The 24,039-nt window shown below is 44.2% G+C and overlaps 1 protein-coding gene across 6 annotated transcripts in view; it reads left to right on the forward strand.

The window, feature by feature from the left end:
• ZBBX (zinc finger B-box domain containing) overlaps positions 1-24,039 on the forward strand; it is a 341,437-nt gene that overhangs the window by 116,139 nt on the left and 201,259 nt on the right. For all 6 annotated transcript variants that reach the window (XM_075338565.1, XM_075338563.1, XM_075338568.1 and 3 more), the window contains 2 exons: positions 72-178; positions 5,046-5,141. In XM_075338565.1, the coding sequence (XP_075194680.1) occupies positions 72-178; positions 5,046-5,141 (203 nt within the window). The remainder of the gene's footprint in view (positions 1-71; positions 179-5,045; positions 5,142-24,039) is intronic.

Here is a 24,039-nt window from a genome sequence, read left to right on the forward strand (position 1 = left end):
GATTAAGTGCTTTCCTCCGTCTTCTCTGCCTTTCCCTTCTCATGACCTGATCTGTATTGTGCTTTACCTAGAGCCTGAGAAGCCAAAGACATTAACAAGGACTAATATCCCAGCCGCAGAGAAGCCAAGGCTCCGAGGCAAAACATGTGGACAGTGCGAAAGTAAAAGTGCATTACTGGTATGTGGAGATGTAGTCAGTGTCCAGCGTTTGATAATCCAAAAAGTATATAGACCATGTGCACACCTTGAGTAGTTGGTGATTTTTTTTTTTTACCTCAGCATTTGTGAGAAGTGATGCCCGTGTTTCTATTATACTTTTCTTCTGAGTGTCCCACTCCTGGTTTTGGCTATAAATATTGAGGTAAAAAATTCACCATACTCAACATGTGCACATCGCCTAAGGTTAAAGTGATATTCCTTTCTCCAAGATCCTATCCCTCCCTATATGTAGTAGGTGTAATAATATTAGCAAATACCTCCAATAAGAAATGTAGTATAGTTCTTCTGATTCACTGTCGCTTACCTCATGTTCAGGGCATTGTAGGACTTTAGGTATCCATGGTTACGACCACGCATATAGTCACAGTTAGTTAGTTTCTCGTGGTCGTAGGCATGGATACCTACGGTTCTGCAATGCCCTGCACATGAGGTAAGCGACATAGTGAATCAGAAAAACTATACTACATTTCTAATTGGAGGTATTTATTAAGATTATTATTATTACACCTATTACATATTGGGAGAGGATCTTGGAGATGAGAATACCCCTTTACGTTTCTAGCTTGAGTTTTAGACATTCAGTATTTTCACTGAGCTAATAACGCAGCATCTGATAGCTCCAGTAAAGTGGAGGATGGGATTTCCTGTCCTTTTTTATGGAGCGTAAACTGACCTGCAGTGTTTGAATTCATTGGATGCGAACAATCCGCAAGTAAAAAACGCCTATGCGTTAATAGTAAAACACATGTAATCTGCACATGATTGTATCAATAACGTTTTGTCAAAGCCAAATAAAAGAAGTATCAAAAATAAAGTTTTATTTAAAACATTACACTAAAAAGAGACAAAAGCAGCAGTGTTAAAAATAAGATAAAAACGTATATAAAAATACGCCCTCAAAAATGCAATGTAAACAATGCAAGTGACCTAATATGCATAAAGGTATAAAGGTGCAAGAAAATCTGCAAAGTCATGACCAGACCAGAAGCCGGCACCTCATGCAGATATCATTAGGAGGCCGCTTTACTTCAGACTCTTCACCTTTCTTCATGACTATGCAGTCCAGACATGATCCACAATAATCAGGTCCCATTCGCTCCCAGAACAAATTAGGAGACTGTTTTCCTTCAAACTCCTAATAATCCTGAGCAATCTGATGACAATAGAGGGGTCATCTCCTTAGAGACACCCAATTTTTGGCTGCATCCTCACATTTGTTTCCTTCTTTACCTTTGTCAACTACAGACAGGTTGTCTTCTGTGTTTTATCCTTTTTCCCTCCAGTTTGCATCTGTCTTTGATGGATCCCCATAATCCTGAAATGCCGAGTTTGATCCGTAGTAACGGATGAGAATAAGTCTTCATGAGACAGTGCCTTTAGTTTTAGGTTAAACTATTTCTACTGTCAGAAACTCCTATAGAAGTTGATTTACGTTTAACTTTTTTTCTAAACCTCTCCGTCTTATGCCTGATTTCTAATGGATCGTTGGCCCCGAGGATCTGACCTTTTTGTCCTTTTGTTTTCATCCTGGTTGAAAATTGCAGTTTCCTAAGTATCAAATAAGGAATTGTGTGTGACTCTGTGTTAAGAAGATGTCTTGATCATGAAGATTAAAGGCTGAAAGTGCAGTCCCATATTAAGTGCATTCTTTATACATTCATGGTCCTATGTGTCTGTTCTATGGCTTCAGGGATAAAAAAGGGATTACAAATGAGTTAAAGAAACATGACAGAGTCATGATGTATTCTTCCAGCACTGATCATGCTAGCGTTAAAGGGTATTCCTATCTTTCACACTTGTGGCATATCAATAAATATATTGCAGATGAAGGTCCCAACAAGGAAACCTGCATTTATTTCCAGAGCCGGGCCCTAAGTTTGCTGCTGTCAAAGGAGAGGTGGTTGGACTTCCCATATTAATGATTGGGAATTATGACCACCTCTCCACACACAGCAACACATGTCAAGTCCCCGCTTGATATATATCCCATGTATGGAATTCACACCTACTAATATGCATAATATGCATGGCACATCATGTGAATGAGCGCTAGTGAGAGGGGTAGATGAGACACCTCCTGCACTAACCTGCAGCTGTCCCTGATCTCCTAGCCAGTCTCTATAGAGTCTCATCAACTGTCTCTGAACAGGAACCTGTTCCCTGCCTAGTGTGCTGACAGTTGAAGAATGCTAGCCCCACCGGTGCACTAATACGTCACAAGAAAAGGTAGGACAAACAGGGGAAAACAGCAACAAAAAATGATAAAGTCTGACTTCAGGAACACTCCTCAACAGGACCTTCCACCAAGGTGGCCAGAGTACAAAGCATTTGTATTTTCAGCAGTGATTGCTGGGAATTACCGCTACTTAAACCAACAGGGATGTGGCTACAAAGTAGCTACAGCTATAATGCTTTGCAAGGAGCTTCTGGCAACAAAAATTAATATCTCCTTATGCACCAAAGAAATGAAATTATGTTTAAATATAGAGTCTTAGATGGTAATGAGTGACTGACTAGTCCTGAAACTGTCACTACTATCCAAAAAAACAGAGACATAACTGTGACAATGGTTTTGAAAATGCTAAACTCATGTAGCAGAGAAATTGTACATAGAAAAATGATTTTTAAATGCCATGAATCTTCACTACAGATCATACCTAATCAGTGTATAGTGGAAACATAGAAAATTCCAGTACGGTCAGCAGCAAAACTACTGACCCAAATTGTCATGCCTAAGACCTTATTCAAACTTTATTTTTCACATGTGAGTTCTGTCCGTGTGTTTAGTATGTAGTGCCATCCACATGTCTGTGTTTTTTACTGCTCACGAGTCATGCAGATATGTCCGTTTTTGATTCTAGTCACACATCAAAATCACCCATGGTAGCCTATGTGCACAATTATTGTATTTGCATCTGTTTTTTGTCTAGTTTTTAGCCTTTGCACCTTTTTTCTTTGCACCATATTCATTTTTACAACTGCACTTTTTTTTTTAAAGTCTTTGTTATATATTTTCAACTTATTTTTTATATTCGCCTTTGTGTGTGCGGTGAAGGGTTTCCAGATGTTTTTGCTTTACTTATCTTATCTGTGACTTTTTGAAAAACGTCTACATTTGTTATTGTGCCATTTGTGATTTATTCGACTTTTTATCCTATAAAGTCACAAATTTTTTAAATTAAAATTTAAAGACTGTTTTTTTGATTGAGCTCTAAATTCATTAAACCTTCTGCCCCAGTTTAGCTCAAAGGATGGCAAAGAAGAGCACAAAAATAAAACAGAAAAGTGACCTAAAAAGAAAAACATCAAATGATGACCTGTCCCCAAAGTGTCCATGAAAATGAAGGACAGTAATGCCATCTGTGTGCTGTGCATTGTAAGCAGGCAGCACGGTGGTAGGTCCTGGGTTCAAGTCCCACCTATGACAACATCTGCAAGGAGATGTATGTTCTCCATGTGTTTGTGTAGATTTCCTCCCAAAGACTAAAGGCCACTTTACACGCAACAACATTGCTAATGAGATGTCGTTGGGGTCACGGAATTCCTGACGCACATCCGACCTCGTTAGCGACGTTGTTGCGTGTGAAACGCAGGAACGACCGTTAACTATCAAAAATACTCACCATATCGTTGATCGTTCTAACCTCAACGTTGCTGCTGCAGGTACGATATTGTTCGTCGTTCCTGTGGCAGCACACATCGCTATGTGTGACACCGCAGGAATGAGGAACAACATCGTACCTGCGGCTGCCGGCATTGAGGAAGGAAGGAGGCGGGCGGGATGTTACGGCCGCTCATCTCTGCCCCTCTGCTTCTATTGGGCGGTCGCTTAGGGACGCTGCTGTGATGCCGCTCGAACCGGCCCCTTAGAAAGGAGGCGGTTTGCCAGCCACAGCGACGTCGCTAGGCAGCGGTAAGTATAGTGTGATGGGTGTTAGTGATGTTGTGCACCACGGGCAGCGATTTGCCCTTGACGCACAACCGACTGGGGCGGGTGCTTTCACCAGGACATTGCTAGTGATGTCGCTGTGTGTAAAGTGGCCTATACTGTCCCAGTGGTGACAATGATGATGTAACCCATATGTTCCAGTTACCTCTTCATTTTTTAGGGTACCCTACTCTATTCTGCTCTTTTCTGATGGCATTTTGTGCCAGAGGAATCTCAGTAAAATCCATTGGAAAGTCAAGAATAAAGAGCATTTATCTATCTGTAGCTATCTGTATTGTTCGACCTTCACTCCAAAAAAACATTAGTTTGCCAATCATTTCTCAGTAATTAATTGGATAGGGCAGCTTCGGCATTTCCATTTCTTGGATCAACTTGATAATCGTAAATATGGGCAAATGGATTAGATGATTTCGAGACACAATTCACCAACTTCAAGCTTCAAAGATGGCCAATTGATTTGCTCTTCTCTAGCAATGATTAGGAAACTGAAGATAAATTAATTTACTTAATAACGTTACTTTTATATAACTAATACAATAGTCTACACAAGGCATCAAATCCCGGCACAGATTTGTGCCAATATGCAGTGTTAGATGTCCTATGATGACGAATAAGCAGAAGCATGTAACACCATTATTTCAGTAGGCCCTCCCTTAGTGCAATATTACTCACGCAGGCTGACAGTGACATCGCTTTTCCTTGTTTTGCCTGTCGGAGAATCGTGCTCATTGTCTAAAGCATTTGGGGCAGAGATTTCTTGATGTTTTTTGCTGATTAGCTCGAGCTCATTGTATAATTTAACACATGTGCAGAATTCCTAGAATCTGTGGTCAATACAGTAATTTGTTTTTGTTCTATTCAATGCTTTTCACCAAAGATGTGTTTGGAGTGTGGAGAGGATTACTGCACTGCATGTTTTACCAGATTCCACCAGAAGGGGGCATTGAAACTACACAGAACGCTGCCCATACAGGTAAAGTCTCCGAGATGCCATATAAACCCACTCTACCATTGCGTATATGTCGTTTAAAATTAATTTTTCATATTTTTCTTAATGCAAAGATTTGATTATGTAAATCTAGTTGTTTTCCTGTTTGTATTTAGTTCTACTAATAAAAGCACAATTCTAGTTTCATATCTCCAGTCGTTTTGCTGTAACATTTGGAATGGTGGTGAGATTTAATCATGCATGTATTACTACACGAGTTCCAGAAACATATCATAAATCATCGACTGCATTGTAAAATTATTCAACGAGCATGTATTGCAACTTAATGTAATAGCTGCATATTGAAAGCTTGTTGCTAGTTTTTTGATGAAAATGCCTTATGGCAATGCGCCTCCGGGTGTATTATTAAGATTGTATTTTTACATTTAAGAATCATTGTTTACAGCATTTTATAGGCAATTTCTCCCAGACAGTGCCCTCTGTTGTAGTGAATGAACACTTGAAAAGAATGAGTTTGCATTTATAGCCTCTTGGGCATTATTGGAAGTGTTCTTTCCTTAAAGGGATGACTTGTAAAATTAACTTTTGGCCATATGTATTTTTCGAACGTAATTTTGCTTTAACCAATGTGGAAAGCCGCTAAGATAATTGTGCTATTATTTTTGTGGATCTTGCATAAGACTAGACATTAATACAATCTGGGGCAGCAGCAGGGCTCAAGAGATAAGCGGTCCACTTTTACCTTTAAAGCAGGTGGAATTGGGCATTATGATGTATTGGACTTCAAAGGACTGTTCTTGTAAAGGGGCCCTTTTCTGTCTGCGTCCGCTCCAGCTTTGATTGTCCATGTGTTTGATAATGGGAATGGCCACCTTGTAATACTACACAGGGGCATATGTAGAGAGAGCAGGAGGGGCATTTGCCCCACACGAAGCTGGCAGGGGGACAACATTGGGCCACATGATGCAGCGGTCCGAGGTGCTTTGCCACCATCCTTATTGGGATTGGGCCATAATATGCAAGCTCCCACCAATCAATTGTACATGCGTCTTTCAGGCACAAGTACTATTGAAGCCCTGATCAGCGGCACTTCCAGATTAGGGTGACATCAGCAGCAGGATCAGATCTTCTAATAATGCTGCTGTCGTCACTCTTTGGCACTACATAGTCACCAAGAATCTTGGTGTGGTAAGGTGAGCTGAAGAAACCAGAGATTTATTGTAATTGTGGTGTGGGCAGGGGGAATATAAGGAGAAAGTATGGGAAGAATATGTTAGTACACCCTATGATAAGTGCTGTGGGGCGGTGGAATGGGTGCTGTCACAGAATGGGGAGCGGGAAGGATGTAACAGGAAACTGTATGAAGAGAAAGGGAGGAATGGATGCATAAACACTGAGGAGTAGGGTTGTATGAGGAGACCATATGGAGAGTGACACAGGGGAGTTGGTGAGGAGACAGAAAAATCCGGAATTCCAGCAACAAGGTCCAGGAAATTGAATTTAAAAACGTATAGAAATTTATTGAAACATATTATAAAGTCCAAGTATGGTTCAGAGCGTGACCGAGAGGACACGTTTCGAACAGGGTAGTTCTTAGTCTGTCACGCTCTGAACCATGCTTGGACTTTTTAATATGTTTCAATAAATTTCTGTAAGTTTTTAAATTCAATTTCCTGGACTTTGTTGCTGGAATTCCGGATTTTTCTATCTACAAGATTGCCAGCTTCTTTTTCCCTGCGCAAGTCCTGGATGTAGTGGTCTCCTTCGGCTACAGGTGAGCGGATACTCTTTCTTTTTGTGGAGACAGTATGGTGATCGGGGGAGGGATGTGTGAGGATATACAGTAGTTTGTGAAGGGAGTGGTGAATGCATAATGAGACTATTGAGGGGAATAGTATGAGAACAGGTAGTGTGAGGGGGCCACAGAATAGAGACTGGGTAGTGTAAGGGGAGCGGTATAGTGTGGGGATAGCATGGGGGTACCGTGTGAGAGCACAACAAGGTGACAATATGCCAAAGAGGGGAAGTGTGATGAGGGGGCACAGTATAGAGACTGGACAGTATAGGAGGGGACACAGTGTGTGAAGACAGTGGGAAGAGGGAGCCCTGCACATAAAAGAAAGGGCAGTAAGAAGAGGACCCTGTATGTAAGGCTGCTTTCACACCTCCGGTTTTAGCAGAGCCGGCCAATCCGGCTCTAAAACCTATGCAACGGATGCGGCGACAATACCGCATCCTTTGCATAAGTTTTTGACATGCGGCCCGTCCGGTTTTTTGCCGCTTGCGGCAGGCTACTAAGCATGCGCAGTGGAAAAACTGCATGCGGCGGCCGGTAGTGGTGTTTGCCGCAGGACGCCGCATGCGACATCCATAGGCATGCATTGCAAATCGCGCTGCATCGGCCGGATGCGGCCCGATGCGGTTTTTTTTTTTGCCGGACAAAAAAACGTGCCAGGCAACATTCCATCCGGTCGCCGCATCGGCTAAATCTGCCGCATGCGGCAAAAACCAGACCGAATGCAAGCCCATGTGGCACAATACGGCACTAATGTAAGTCTATGCAAGAAAACCGCAACCGGCGGCAAAAAAAAGCGGTTGCGTTTTTTTGCAAAGGGCCGGATTGAGCCGCACAGGAGAAACCGGATGTGTAAAAGCAGCCTAAAAGAAAAGGCAGCGTGTACGGCATAATGGGGACAGTGTGTTGATCATAATTTGTGCTGGTAACACAATGAGTGGAAATTATTTATTCAATTTTTAAAAATAGAAGAGTGGTTATAATGCTCCTGAATAAAAATATTTGCCCTACACTGTGTAGGGCAGATATTTTTATGCAGGATCATTAGAATCATGCTATTTTAAGGCATCCTGTTTGGATTTTCTGCAAGTGACCGGAAAACATGAAATTCTGCAGAGACGAGCTGTGGATGTGACAAGTCTTCATAGCCTCTATACAAGATGAAGAAGAGAAGAAAGAGAACAAATCCATTCAGAGAAAATGTCATCTACAAGGTACCTGAATGTAAATGTTAATTTCAGATACTGAATAATTCTCATAAATATTGTGATTTCTGAATGGTCCGCAGTCTGATGATGACTGATAACAACTTCAAGTAACTTTTTGCCATTGTTAAGCACATACTGGGAGTTGTAGATTCCTGCAATACAAATGTATATGGGGCTGACCTAACATTGCAATTGATATACCATGTACTGATGATGGCTCTGGAGCTGAATTCATGTAATAGTGGTGGTCCTGGTGATGTATTCATGTACTGATGGTGGTTTTGGTACTGATGGTGGTTATGGTAATGTGTTCATGTACTAATGGTAGCTCTCGTAATGTAGTTATGTACTGATGGTGGTTCAATGTAGAGGGAATGTGGCTGGAAGTATGCAAATTGCACACACCACTCTTGCTGCTGGCACGTGAGAAACCTGAAAGTGCGCACGCTGTGTTAATTCAGAAGTCTGCAGTCACCTACAGTGTTTAGATTGACTGCAGACTTTCATCACAACTCTGCAGCAACCCTTTAATTATAAAATTAAGCACTGTAGCATGCTTAGTCCTAACAGGGAGTAATATACTGAATGACAGGATTCAACGCTGCTTGTTTGTTCGAGCAGTCATCATGTGACCAGTCATATGCGAATTTCATGCTTACGGTTATATGCTCACCAGCTTTTCTTCCTGCTTATCTCAATGAAGCATCAACTGCAGTTTTTAACTGAACATTACACTGATGAGCAAAAGTGTTTGGAACTTTTGATATACTATATATCTGCAAGTCAAATTTGTGTTTGAGATACCCAAGATGATTGTCTATAAAATGAAGGTAGTCGCAAGCTCAAAACTGTTGTGAATAGTGGGATAGGAGCCTGAAAGTCAAAAGTGGACTACATTGTTAAGAAAATTGCTTAAGAATGTTGGGTGAGGGGTGCCAAAGTGAATTCTTGCCCCAGGTGCCGGAAAATCTAGATCTGCTTGTGATATTAAATTTAGCTTTGCTCTTCATTCTCGCTGCTCTGATGAGTATTTTAATTTCGTAAATCCACCGCATAGCTCAAACATAGAGGCCTTTTTATTAACAGGAATCTGTCAGGTTTGTGCTTTTTAATCTGAAAGCAGCATAATGTAGAGTAGAGAGCCTGATTCTAGGGATGTGGCACTAACTGGGTTACTTGCTTGATTGATTCAATACAATCAGTATCAGCAGGAAATTATAATTACTTTAGGACAAGGTGTGGCATGTACCCCAGCCCCCCACCACTGATTGTCAACTTCCTGACAATGCACAGTATGGCCAGGAAGCTGAAAATCAGTGGTGTGGGTGAGGGTATTCCCAGCTCAGCATTCTGTCCAGTGCTACATTTACAGCAGAGAAAACATTGATTCTAACAGAATGCACCAAGTAGTCAAGTGACACATCACTGGAAGCAGGCTCTCAGCCCCTACATAATCAAGCTCTCAGATTGTTGAGCTGTGTCGAGTAGTGATTTTTTTGGCTTCCATAAAGGGTTTGAATCTGAATATCTTAAAACGGTTTGTGCTCCTTTGCGGCTGTGTCTGCTTTTCAGATGGGCACAAGAACCTTTGACAAACAGTAACAAAAAGGAGCAGAAATGGAGTTCACGTGAGCTTTATTTGTTTCACTGTAATAATTATGTTCGTCACAGTTATAAATAAGACAGAAGCCATCAAACCACTCCAAGGAGGGTGCAAACATCTGTGTTTTGTACCATTTGAAAAATATAAAGCCAGTCAGACATATAATGCTGAAATGTATTTTATCAGCAGGATTTTGCTATATAATCTGAGAGCATCATTATATAAGTTAAGAGATGCTGATTCCAGCAATGCTGCTTGGTGTAGTTTTGATAGAATCGTTGTTTGTCTGAACCTACCCACACCCATGATGTGCAACTTCTTGTGTTCACTGTGCATTGTCAGCAAGCTGCTAATCAGTATTGAGGGCAGGGTTACACAGATTAGCCTGACTGACTGGCACAAGAGATGTCGTCCTGTAGATTTAAGCTGGTGTCACACATAGCGACAGCGACATCGCTGTTACGTCACCATTTTCTGTGACGTAACAGCGACCTTGTAAGTCTCTGTTATGATCGCTGCTTAGCTGTCAAACACAGCTACGCACCAGCGATCATAACGTCGCTACATGTGCAGAGAGCAGGGAGCCGCGCACACTGCTTAGCGCTGGCTCCTTGCTCTCCTAGCTACAGTACACATCGGGTTAATTAACCCGATGTGTACTGCAGCTACATGTGCACAGAGCAGGAGCCGGCACTAGCAGCAAGAGCGGCGGAGGCTGGTAACGAAGGTAAATATCGGGTAACCAGGGAAAGGTCTTCCCTTGGTTACCCGATGTTTACGCTGGTTACAGCTTTCCGCAGCTGCCAGACGCCGGCTCCTGCTCTCTGCTCGCTTCATTTCGTCGATCTCTCGCTGTCACACACAGTGATGTGTGCTTCACAGCGGGAGAGCGACGACGAAAAAATTAAGCAGGACATTCAGCAACGAGCAACGACCTCACAGCAGGGGCCAGCTCGTTGCTAGATGTCACACACAGCGACAGCGATGGGACGTCGCTGCAACGTCACAGAAAATGGTGACGTAGCAGCGACGTCGTTGTCGTCGTCGCTATGTGTGACACCACCTTTACTCTCCTGTTGATTAAATGCTGATTGTATTAAAACTAGAAGACACAGCCTAATAAGTGACAGATCCCTGGATTTGGCTGTCGTGCCTTATATTATGCTGCTCTCAGATTAAATAGCAAAAACCTGCTGACAAATTCCCTTTAAGGGAAGTTATCTTGTCCAGAAATGCTGTTTACGTACAGATCTAGGGTTAGGGGTACTTCTCACACAGCGAGAATGCTAGCGAGATCGCTGCTGAGTCACAGTTTTTGTGACGCAGCAGTGACCTCATTAGCGATCTCGCTGTGTGTGACACTGAGCAGCGATCTGGCCCCTGCTACGTTACACACAGCCCTGGTTCGTTTTTTTATTGTTGCTCTCCCGCTGATAAGAACACATCGCTGTGTGTGACAGCGAGAGAGCAACGATCTGAATGTGCAGGGAGCAGGGAGCTGACGTCTGGCATCCTGCGGTAAGCTGTAACCAAAGTAAATATCGGGTAATCAAGGGAAGCCCTTTCTTGGTTACCCGATATTTACCTTGGTTACTAGCGTCCGCCGCTCTCAGGCTGCCAGTAACGGCTCCCTGCTCCCTGCACACGTAGCTGGAGTACAGATCGGGTAAATAAGCACAGCGTTTTGCTTATTAACCCGATGTGTACTCTGGCTAAGAGTGCAGGGAGCCAGCGCTAAGCGGTGTGCGCTGGTAACAAAGGTAAATATCGGGTAACCAAGCACTTTGTTACCCGATATTTACCTTAGTTACCAAGTGCAGCGTCGCTGCCACGCGTCGCTGCTGGCTGGGGCTGGTCACTGGTGAGATCTGCCTGATTGACAGCTCACCAGCGACCATGTAGCGATGCACCAGCGATCCTGACCAGGTCATATCGCTGGTGGGATCACTGGAGCGTCGCTAAAGTGTGACGGTACCCTTAATCTGCAGGTAAAAAGGGTTAAAATCCTGCCTGCTTGACTACCGGAGTAAATTTCTATTCTCCCTGCAGCTGCTCACTTCCAGTCTTAAGCCTGCTTTACACCTTACAATTTAGCATCAAGATATCATATGCGATGTGACACGCCCCCATCTCGTATGTGCGACACGTTCAATTTGTTGACCGTGTCGCACAAACGATTATTTCCCGTCACACGTACTTACCCTTCCATACGACCTCGATGTGGGCGGCGAACAACCACTTCCTGGAGTGGGAGGGACGTTCGGCGTCACAGCGACGTCACACGGCAGCCGGCCAATAGAAGCGGAGGGGCGGAGATGAGCGGGACGTAAACATCCCGCCCACCTCCTTCTTTCCGCATTGCTGGCCAGGAGCCGCAGGTAAGATCTGTTCATCGTTTCCGGGGTGTCACACACTGCGATGTGTGCTGCCTCGGGAACATTGAACAACCCGACGTGCAATTTTTAGCCAATGAACGACATGTATGCGATGAACGGTTTTACGTTCAATCGCAATCGCACGTAGCTGTCACACGCTACTACGTCACTAACGATGCCGGATGTGCGTCACTTACGACGTGACCCCGCCTACACATCGTTAGATTTGTTGTAGTGTGTATGATTACAGCAATCACACAGTGTATGTGCTGTACTCACTCCCTGACACTGTGATTGACAGCCTGTGTGTGCAGAGCAAGCTGCCAACCAAAGTGCCAGGGAATCACCCCAGCACACTATTATGAATTAAACGCTATATACTTGCAGGGTAAGTCTATATTTTCAGTAAATAATATGTCTGGACATGACAGGATCCCTTTAAGTGTATGTAATATGTAATGTAACCTTCTTGTGTAATCATCCAGTCTGTCATACCTTTATAAACTAGATGATATCAGCAGCAATATTTCATGTACCCGGACATGATTACCGCTTTTATCTAAATGTTGTAAAATCATATTGGCATTAAAATGATTAAACACATGATAGTGAATTAACCTTCTCCTCTCTCCTGGGGCCTGGCACATTGCAGCTGCTCCTGAAAGTCAATAGACCTTTCACATTGGTACAAGACCACGATGAGTCAGATACTAGCGGAGTGCCATTATTATGTGGGGCAAGTACAGCGTGCCCTTCCAGCTTGTCGTCTGCATGAGTAACATCTGTGGAAGCCACAGTAGATGTATCAGTGCGGAGCCATATGTTCTTCACCTTCTTGTTGGTAAATATTGCAGATACGTTTATGAAATGGACATTGTGCTTGTAAAAATATGCAGATATATTTCAGGCTTTATCCATGGACGAATCAATATTCCTATTTTTATAAGAAGATTGGGGAAAAAAAAGAAACTTGTAAGATGAATTTGTTGCTAAGGATACACTGCTTTTTATATCAGCTTGTCAGGCAAGTCATAGCAACAAGCCTGCATAAAGGGGCTGCTGCAATACCTGACTGATCACCTGCTGCTGTGTTTGGCATTTGGTGTAGAATTTGGAGAAGCCTTTTGTTATATTAGTTGTGTTGAGTTATTTACATTGTTCTTGTTTGATTGCTTTATTAAAACAGCAGAAACTTAATTTACAATGGGGCTGAATGATTTTGATTGTAAAGGTACCGTCACACTAAGCAACATCGCTAGCAACATCGCTGCTGAGGCACAACTTACTAGCGATGTCGCTGTGTGTGACATCCAGCAACAACCTGGCCCCTGCTGTGAGGTCGCTGGTTGTTGCTGAATGTCCTGGACCATTTTTTAGTTGTTGCTCTCCCGCTGTGAAGCGCACATCGAATGTGCAGTGAGCAGGGAGCCGGCTTCTGCGGGCGCTGGCAAAAAATGTAAATATGGGGTAACCAAGAAGCCCTTCCCTTGGTTACCCGATATTTACCTTCGTTACCAGCGTCTGTCGCTCTCAGCTGTCAGTGCCGGCTCCCTGCTCTCTGCACACGTAGCTGGAGTACACATCGGGTAATTAACCCGATGTGTACTGTGGCTAGGAGTGCAGGGAACAGGGAGCCGGCACTGGCAGTGTGAGAGCAGCGGACGCTGGTAACAAGGTAAATATCGGGTAACCAAGGGAAGGGCTTCTTGGTTACCCGATGTTTACCGTGGTTACCAGCGTCGGCAGAAGCCGGCTCTCTGCTGCCTGCACACATAGCAGAGTACACATCGGGTAATTAACCCGATGTGTACTGTGGCTAGGTTTGCAGGGAGCCAGCGCTAAGCGGTGTGCGCTGGTAACCAAGGTAAATATCGGGTTGGTTACCCGATATTTACCTTAGTCACCAAGCGCAGCATGCTTCCACATGTAGCGACGCTCCAGCGATCCCTGCCAGGTCAGGTTGTTGGTGGGATCGCTGGAGCGTCGAAAATGTGACATCTCACCAGCGACCTCCTAGCAACTTACCAGCGATCTCTATCAGGTTGTATCGTTGTTGGGATCGCTGGTAAGTTGTTTAGTGTGACTGGGCCTTAACTGTATTCATATAATAGGCGATAAGTGTCTGATTACTGGGGACCCCAGATCTGAGAACTTCATCAATCACTAGATCTGGGTTCCAGAATCTTCCTGTTCTTACTACACAATTGGAATAAGGTTAAATGCTGCAACTGCCAAGCAGCCAGTTATCTGCATCATTTCCATAGCCTTTCAGCACATAGTAGACTGCTGCTGTATACTCCTCATTGAGGTTGCAGAGTAAAGCGGGGTTTACACGCTGCGACATCACTAGCATCGGCTAGCGATGTCGAGCGCGACAGCACCCGCCCCGTCGTATGTGCAATATTGTGTGATCGCTGCCGTAGCGAACATTATCGCTACGGCAGCGTCACACGCACATACCTGTGCAGCGACGTCGCTATGACCGCCGAACAATCCCTCCCTCAAGGGGGAGGTGCGTTCGGCATCATAGCGATGTCACTGCGGCGTCACTTAGCGGCCGGCCAATAAAAGCAGAGGGGCGGAGAAGAGCGGGACGTAACATCCTCCTTCCTTCCGCATTGCCAGCGGACGCAGGTAAGGAGATGTTCGTCTCTCCTGCGGTGTCACACCGCAGGAACAACGAACAACATCGCTAATATGCAATTAACGATTTTTTTACTCAGGACGACCTCTCCATGGCGAACGCTTTTGGCCACTTTTGCGATCGACTAAGGTCGCTCGTACATGTCACATGCTGCGATGTCGTTAACGTCGCCGGATGTGCGTCACAAACACAGTGACCCCAACGATAATACGGTAACGATATCGTAGCCTGTAAACCCCGCTGTAGGCCGGTGTCACACTTGCGAGTGCCTTGCATGTATCTCGTGAGTCTCGCAATGCATCACCCTTCATGGACTCACACTCTCCTAACAGGAGCGTCTCAGCTGCATAGAGATGCATGCGACCCACCCGCTCTTGTCAGGAGAGTGTGAGTCTGTGTCAGGTGATGCAATGTGAGACTCGCGCAGGATACACGCGAGGCACTCGCAAAGTGTGACACCGGCCCAAGGGTTCGCTCTCAAGAACGATGGTTCTCTCTTTTGAGAGAATCTGATCAATTATGGTAATGACACTTGGCTCAAACTAAGCAAAGTTTGAGCCAAGTGTCATTTACTATGATGCGATTCTCTCACACAAGAGAATCGGACCACAGGTGCAGAGGAGACATAGAACTTAAAGGGGTTTCCCACTATCAAAGTTAATTTTAATCAATAGATCTTGGAATAATAATAAGTTCCAGAATTGGATGTCTTTTTTTAAACATTTTTTTCCTATCCTGAGATAATTTTATAAGTGTGGCCCTGCTGTGTATTGTATAATGGATTTGTCTGACCTACAGTGACATGGGCTATCATACCACATCCATCTACTGGGCATGGGAAGAATTAAAAAAAAAAATAAAAATACAAACATTACATGATGAGATTGCAAATAATTATTACTTTGAGGTAAAACATTTTTTAAAAAAACAGGCTGGGAAATGTTTTACCTCACAAAAAGAATCAGCTGTAATCCTGTGCTGTAATGTCTTTATATTCTGTTACTTCTTCCCCTCTTTAGGAGATGTGGTATGTTCAGACCCTGAACAGTTAGACACAGCCATTACACAGTACATAGCTTGGACACGTTTATAAGATTATCTCAGCACAGGAACATTCTTTTTAAAAACATCCAACTGTGCAACTTCAGAGGGGGACGGCAGGCAGAATGCGCATGCGCGGGATGTCCGGCCGCACATCCGACATCGCAGGAACAATGAGGAGAAGGGGAGGAGGAATCCTGTACAATGAAGACCGGAGGCAGTCTTATTATCCGGGCAGAGCACACCCCATATCCTGGAAGATCAAAACAATAAAAGATGATTTTTACTGAGCAAGCCATTTTCTAGGAGGCATACAAGTATGACTAATTTCGGCTGTATACAGCCTGCATGGCCATATTAATAACTCAAGAAGTTCAAAAGATTTCCTTTAATTAGAACCAGTTTTATAGCAGGTTGGTAGGGGTCTAGGGAACCACGGCTCAACAGCCACTCAACGGTCTGATGTGCTGAGCTTCTTTGCCTAAACGTGTGTTCAGAGGTGTGTATGGCCTCAATATTAAGTCTATGAGCCCATACACTTATGTGTGCACTTGCTCAAGCAGAAGTTCAGCGTGTAAGCACAATGATCGGCATGCTGCAGAGCGGCTTTTTCAAAGATCATGGGGGTCTCAGTACCTGGACTCCTAAGAACTGCTACACATGTTAGGTTGTCTCTGTCATTTAACATTAATTAATAAATGATAGCTATTCTTTATATAGTTATTAGCATTTACTTTGTGTGCAAAGATTCAGCATAACTTGTAATTTATTAATTGAAATCGCTGCCCTGTCTCCTCTTAGGAATCCATTGGTGGACCTTGCCAGTGATTCATAATTTTCCCCGGAATAGTATACATATTATTATTTATTATTATAGCGCTATTTATAACATGTGAAGAGGGGCATACGTAGGCAAGTACAATAATCGTGAACAATACAAGGCACAGACTGGTACAGGAGGAGCGAGGACCCTACCCGCGAGGGCTTACAGTCTATAGGGAAGGATGAGGATACAGAGGATACAGGAGGTGAGGGTAGAGCTGGTTGTGCGACGCTATGCTGGAGTGAGGGTTACTGCAGGTTGTAGGCTTGTCAGAAGAGGTGGGTCTTCAGGTTTCTTTTGAAGGTTTTCACGGTAGGCGAGAGTCTGATGTGTTGGGGTAGAGAGTTCCAGAGTATGGGGGAGGCACAGGAGAAATCTTGGATGCGATTGTGGGAAAAGGCGATAAGAAATTAGTAGAAAAGGAGATATTGTGAAAATCAGAGGTTGTGTACAGGTAAGTACCGGGAGTCTAGGTCACAGATGTAGGGAGGAGACAGGTTGTGAGTGGCTTTGTATCTATTAGTCTTGTATCTATCAGTCACCCACATGACACCTAAACATGGAAAGAGCAGGGAATTTTTCCCCCAAAAATCTGTATCTCGGTTTGCTCAGTTCCTCTTGCTCTATCACGTGGTGCATGTAGATTTGACCATATATTCATGGTGACATGTTCCCTTTAAATTGAATATCTCCTCCATAATTTGTAAGTTGTCCTGCATTGCAACATAGATATTCAATCCTCTATACATTTTTTTCGACACCAGAAATTGGAACCTGTCCAAGTCTCAGTTCAGTTTCCTGTGGTGTAGAGATGAGAACACGTAATTTTGGACTTCCAGCTTCTCCATAGGAGTGTGGACATTTGCCAGTTTGATCTGCAAGGTGTAACACCTATTACTGAAGCAACCTTCTCAACTTAGCCGCTGCTATGCAAGATACCATAGAAAACAAAAGGCCTTCTAAATACTGAGGGGTTAATTACAAAAATCTAGATTTTGGCTCACTGCCTGTAGAAAGCATTTTGACGTACTTGTGTAAATGACAGTGTGGATTATAAATGACCTTCCTGTGTGTTAACAGTGGGATTTGGGGGCCAAGGAGGACAGTAGGTGATCTGATGTAAGCCGATTACATAATGCTTCTCTGGCTGGCGTGGCACGCGGTTCACTGTACGCCCTGCTGTTCTACAGTAATGAAGTGCTACTGTAAAATATAATGATCTTGATGTTCATCCAGGTCAGTTTTGCTTATTCTCCATTCATAAATAGCTCAAGCTTTAGTTTTCTGAGCCGGACAGTGTCAGGAATGCAGCAGTAACTTAACAAATGTGGTTCATTATCTCAAGCCTGTTAGTTCAATGTCCAGTAATTTCCAAAGCTGATCATACAGAGACTCAGCAACCAATCACCCAGCGATCATATAGCTGCACTACGTGTCTCAATCAATAGCCAATTAATCCTGATCAATGCTACTCCTGAGACGAGAAGTAGGGGAAAGAAAGTGTTAAAATGTTCCTTTTAATTAGCTCTAGCTTGAGGGAAGTAATACTAATGTGAAAGATGTTTCACAGTTATTCATTTTATTACAGTGAACTGGACTTTGAGGATTGGTGCTGTTTTGGTGCTACTTGTTCCCTTTTAGCAGGCAGCGTGTTAGACCTTAGCTTACATCTATACTCCACATATCGTCTATAGGTGATTCAGGATGTAGCAGTGTGTATGTGTGTACATACAGTGTATATATATATATATATAGTATACTGAACAAAAATATGCACACTTGTTTTTGCTCACATTTGTCATGACCTAAACTTAGAGATCTAAGACTTTTTCTATATACACAAAAGGCCCTTTTCTCTCAAATATTGTTCACAAATTTGTCTTAATCTGTTAGTGAGCACTTCTCCTTTGCCGAGATCCATCCACATCATGTGTGGCATATCAAGATGCTGATTAGACAGCATGATTATTGCACAGGTGTGCCTTAAGCGGGCTTTACACGCAACAACATCGCTAACGAGATGTCGTTGGGGGTCATGGAATTCTTGACGCACATCCGGCCTCGTTAGCGACGTCGTTGCGTGTGAAACGCAGGAACGACCGTTAACGATCAAAATTACTTACCTAATCCGTTGATCGTTGACTCATTGTTCCTTTCCCGATTATCGTTGCTGTTGAAGGACGCAGGTCGTTCGTCGTTCCTGCGGCAGCACACATCGCTATGTGTGACACCGCAGGAAGGAGGAACATCACCGTACTTGCGGCCGCCCGCAATGGGGAAGGAAGGAGGTGGGCGGGATGTTCGGTCCGCTCATCTCCGCCCCTCCGCTTCTATTGGGCGGCCGCTTAGTGACGCTGCTGTGACGCCGAATGAAACGCCCCCTTAGAAAGGAGGCGGTTCAACGGCCACAGCAACGTCGCTAGGCAGGTAAGTATGTGTGATGGGTCCTAGCGATGTTGTGCCCCACGGGCAGCGATTTTCCCGTGATGCACAACCGAGGGGGGCGGGTGCTTTCCCCAGCGACATCGCTAGCGATGTGGCTGTGTGTAAAGCCCGCTTTAGGCTGGCCACAATAAAAAGGCCACTCTAAAATGCGTAGTTTTACATTATTGGGAGGGTGTGGGGGTGGGTCAAAACTAGTCAGTTTCACAGAAAACAAGTCAGTATCTGGTGTGACCACAATTTGCCTCACTCAGTGCAACACGTCTCTTTCTCATGGAGTTGATAAGGTTGTTCATTGTGGCCTGTGGAATGTTGGTCCACTCCTCTTCAATGGCTATACGTATATATACGTATATTGCTGGATATTGTCAGGAACTTGAACACTGTGTCACATACACTGATCCAGAGCATCCCAAACATGCTTAATGGGTGACATGTCCAGTGAGTATGCTGCCCATGCAAGAGATGGGATGTTTTCAGCTTCCAGGAATTGTGTACAGATCCTTGCAACATGGAGCCATACATTATCATGCTGCAACATGGGGTGATGGTCATGGATGAATGGCACAAGAATGGACCTCACGTCTCATCACACTGTCTCTGCATTGAAAATGGCATCAATAAAATGCCCCTGTGCTCGTTGTCCATAACATATGCCTGCCCATCTCATAACCCCATAACCACCTTTGTCCACTCGTATCACAATGTTAACATCAGCAAACGACTCACCCACATGACGCCATACATAGGCTTCATCTGTGAAAAGAACACTTCTCCAACATGCCAGACGCCATCGAATATGAGCAATTTGCCCACTCAAGTCAGTTATGTTGACGAGCTGCAGTCAGGTGGAGACCCCCCATGAGGACGACGAGCAACAGATGAGCTTATCTGAGTTGGTTTCTGAAAGTTTGTGCAGAAATTCTTGGGTTTTGCAAACCGATTGTTGCAGCAGCTGTCCAGGTTGCTAGCCTCAGACGATCTTGGAGGTGAAGATGTTAGAGGTTGAGGTCCTGGGCTGGTGTGGTTACACATGGTCTGCAGTTGTGAGACCAGTTGGATGTACTGCCAAATTCTCTGACATGCCTTTGGAGATTGTGGTAGAGAAATGAATATTCAATTCACAGGCAACAGCTCTGGTGGACATTCCTGCAGTCAGCATGACAATTGCCTGCTCCGTCCAAAACTTAATGAAATCTGTGGCACTGTGCTGTGGAATAAAACTGCACATTTTAAAGTGGCCTTTTATTGTGACCACCCTAAGGGTACCTTCACACTTAGCGATGCAGCAGCGATCCGACCAGCGATCTGACCTGGTCAGGATCGCTGCTGCATCGCTACATGGTCGCTGGTGAGCTGTCAAACAGGCAGATCTCACCAGCGACCAGTGAACAGCCCCCAGCCAGCAGCGACGTGCAAGCGACGCTGCGCTTGCACGGAGCCGCCGTCTGGAAGCTGCGGAGACTGGTAACAAAGGTAAACATCGGGTATGGTTACCCGATGTTTACATTAGTTACCAGTGTGAGCAGGGAGCAGGGAGCCGCGCACACTGAGCGCTGGCTCCTTGCTCTCCTAGCTACAGTACACATCGGGTTAATTAACCCGATGTGTAATGCAGCTACATGTGCAGAGAGCAGGGAGCCGCGCACACTGCTTAGCGCTGGCTCCTTGCTCTCCTAGCTGCTGTACACATCGGGTTAATTAACCCGATGTGTAATGCAGCTACATGTGCAGAGAGCAGGGAGCCGCGCACACTGCTTAGCGCTGGCTCCTTGCTCTCCTAGCTGCTGTACACATCGTGTTAATTAACCCGATGTGTACAGCAGCTACATGTGCAGAGAGCCGGAGCCGGCAGCACAGGCAGCGTGAGAGCTGCAGAGGCTGGTAACTAAGGTAAATATCGGGTAACCACCTTGGTTACCCGATGTTTATCTTGGATACAGCTTACCTCAGCTGTCAGACGCCGGCTCCTGCTCCCTGCTTGCTTCATTTGTCGCTCTCTTGCTGTCACACACAGCGATCTGTGTGTCACAGCAGGAGAGCGGCTTTGAAGAAAACGAACCAGGGCTGTGTGTAACGAGCAGCGATCTCGCAGCAGGGGCCAGATCGCTGCTCAGTGTCACACACAGCGAGATCGCTAATGAGGTCACTGCTGCGTCACAAAAAGCGTGACTCAGCAGCGATCTCGGCAGCGAGCTCGCTGTGTGTGAAGCACCCCTTAGGCACACCTGTGCAATAATCATGCTCTCTAATCAGCATCTTGATAAGGCACACCTGTGAGGTGAATAGAAGTGCTCACTAACACAGATGGATTAATTTAATATGGGTGGTGTAGTTTCCAAAATCTGGTCACTTTTGGTGGGTTTCTGCATCTTTTCCACTTTTGCAGCTCTCCAAATACAACATGGTGTCATAAGTCTATTACAGACAATTTTTCACTCCTAAACTAAAATAGAGCTCCTTCCCTTCTGAGTTATTTGCAAACAGTAGATTCTGACCACATATAGGGAATTGTCGTACTAAGGAGACATTACACAACAAATTGTGTGGTAAACTTTCTCTTGCTACCCTTTTCAAGATGAGAAACTTGGGGCCAAAGCAACATTTTAGTAAAAAAAATGGAATGTTTCATGTCCACTGCTAAATGTAAAAAAACCATTCTGAAAATGATCTGTTGGTTTGAAATGCTTATTATACATCTAGATACATTCCTCGAGGCGTACAGTTTCTTAAATGTAGTCGTTTGCTGGGGTTTTTGCCATCTCAAGGCAGTCTAAATCCGATATGGCATCCACAATCTTTTTCTACAAAAAATGCACTCCAACAGGCAAGTGGTACTACGCTCCTTCCGGGCCTAGTTTCCAACCGTATTTGAGATATCCTTGTAGTCAGGAAAAAATTGACCCACAAATATATTGTGCAATCCCTCTTGCAGCCCTTGTAAAAATGTGAAATTTGGGCCTGAGCAACATTTTCCTTGAAAATAGTCATATTTAATTTTCACAGCCCAATAGTACAAAATTTCATGAAACGCCTATAGGTTGATGATGATCTTCACACCTATTTATAAATTCCTTGAGGGGTGTAGTTTCTAAATTAGGGTCACATGTGGGTTGTTTTTTTTTTTTTTTGCTGCTATGGCACCTCAGGGGGCTCTACAAATGTCACATTGCTTCCGCAATCTATTCCAACCAAATGTATTATTTTGATGAATAGCCCTCCATGTAAAGCGGGCTTTACACGCTACAACAAATCTAACGATGTGTCGGCGGGGTCACGTCGTAAGTAACGCACATCCGGCATCGTTAGTGTTGTTGTAGCGTGTGACAGCTACGTGCGATTGAACGTAAAACCATTCATCGCATACACGTCGTTCATTTCCTTAAAATTGCACGTTGGGTTGTTCAATGTTCCTGAGGCAGCACACATCGCAGTGTGTGACACCCCGGGAATGATGAACAGATCTTACCTGCGTCCCGCGGCTCCCACCGGCAATGAGGAAGGAAGGAGGTGGGCGGAATTTTTACGTCCCGCTCATCTCCGCCCCTCCGCTTCTATTGGCCGGCTGCCGTGTGACGTCGCTGTGACGCCGAACATCCCTCCCACTCCAGGAAGTGGATATTCGCCGCCCACATCAAGGTCGTATGGAAGGGTAGGTACGTGTGATGGGAAATAATCATTTCTGCGACATGGTCAACAAATTGAACGTGCCGCACATACGATGGGGGCGGGTATGATCGCATACGATATCGTATGTGATATTGTAAGGTGTAAAGCAGGCTTAACACAAGTTTGCTTTCATAAGACAAACCCTTTAAAGTAAATTTATCATCTATCCGCAAAGTAGAGAAACTCACAAGTTTCAATTGCTTCACACAAGGAGACAGTCTTCATGTATAACAACAGACAAAAGAGGTGTGTAAAAATCTGCAAGAGGACTTGCAATATATACCAAACAAAAATAATGTTTAAAATTGCTGTTAGATAAGGACTAAAAACAAATCGCACCACATAGTACTGATATTATCCAACTGTGTACCAACCTAAATAATGTTTTTCAGCTTTAACCCATGTGTTATAGTAAATATCAATACAAAATGAATAAAATAAATCTCTGTGTTAGAATACACTTATGGTCTCTTTGCTATATGTTCCCCAATCAATGTTATACCTTTACCTGGACTTAATACTTTATGCAGTTTTATGCTTGAAGATGTGAGTTTGTCCCCAAAATGTCCAGGTGTGTTTCTCTCTTCCAGATACACTCGGAGTGGCATCTCACAAGTAAGATGTTTATGGGATAACCCATTTAATACAGCTATGCTATGGTATGCAATAAAACAACAATCAAACATTTATATTTAGCTCAGAGACAACATATTTTATGCAAATAGGGCAAGCAACATCATGGACTCACTAACTAATGCAATACCAGAAGCCAGATATCACAAGGTGTGACAAGGTATGGGGACGCATAGATTGGCCCTCAGACTATGAACCCTAAGCTATCCCTTATTCCAGACACACGTCTGATGGTGGCAAGGTCTGGACCGCCAGCGTCACCCTGACTCCTACTCAGGCCCAGGTCTAATACCCCTCTCCCCCACCCCCGGGGAGGGCCGAGACAGGAGTGATGAATCCCACAGAAACAGGCAGACAGGGGAAAACCAAAGCACAAACTCACTGCAAGCATACACAGGGAAGAGACAATACATGCTCAGGGAAAAATAAAGTACGGGTTGGAAATAAATAAACAATGAGGATATTTCCAGCGCACACCAAATAACACTCAGTAGTTTGCCAAAAGCTGGATCTCAATATGCAAAGACTGGTATCGCTAGAGCTGTAGTCAGCATGGAGGAACAGGTTCCACCACTGTGACAGATCTTCAGAAAGCTGTGACCCTAGCAGCAGTTCAGAGGCCAGCAGGAATTGAGTTCGTTAGACTGGTCACTAGTGAGCACAAAAGTGTCCGACGCCCGACTCTGACT

The sequence above is a fragment of the Anomaloglossus baeobatrachus genome, chromosome 3, assembly GCF_048569485.1.
Source record: "Anomaloglossus baeobatrachus isolate aAnoBae1 chromosome 3, aAnoBae1.hap1, whole genome shotgun sequence".
NCBI classification, from domain to species: Eukaryota; Metazoa; Chordata; class Amphibia; order Anura; family Aromobatidae; genus Anomaloglossus; species Anomaloglossus baeobatrachus.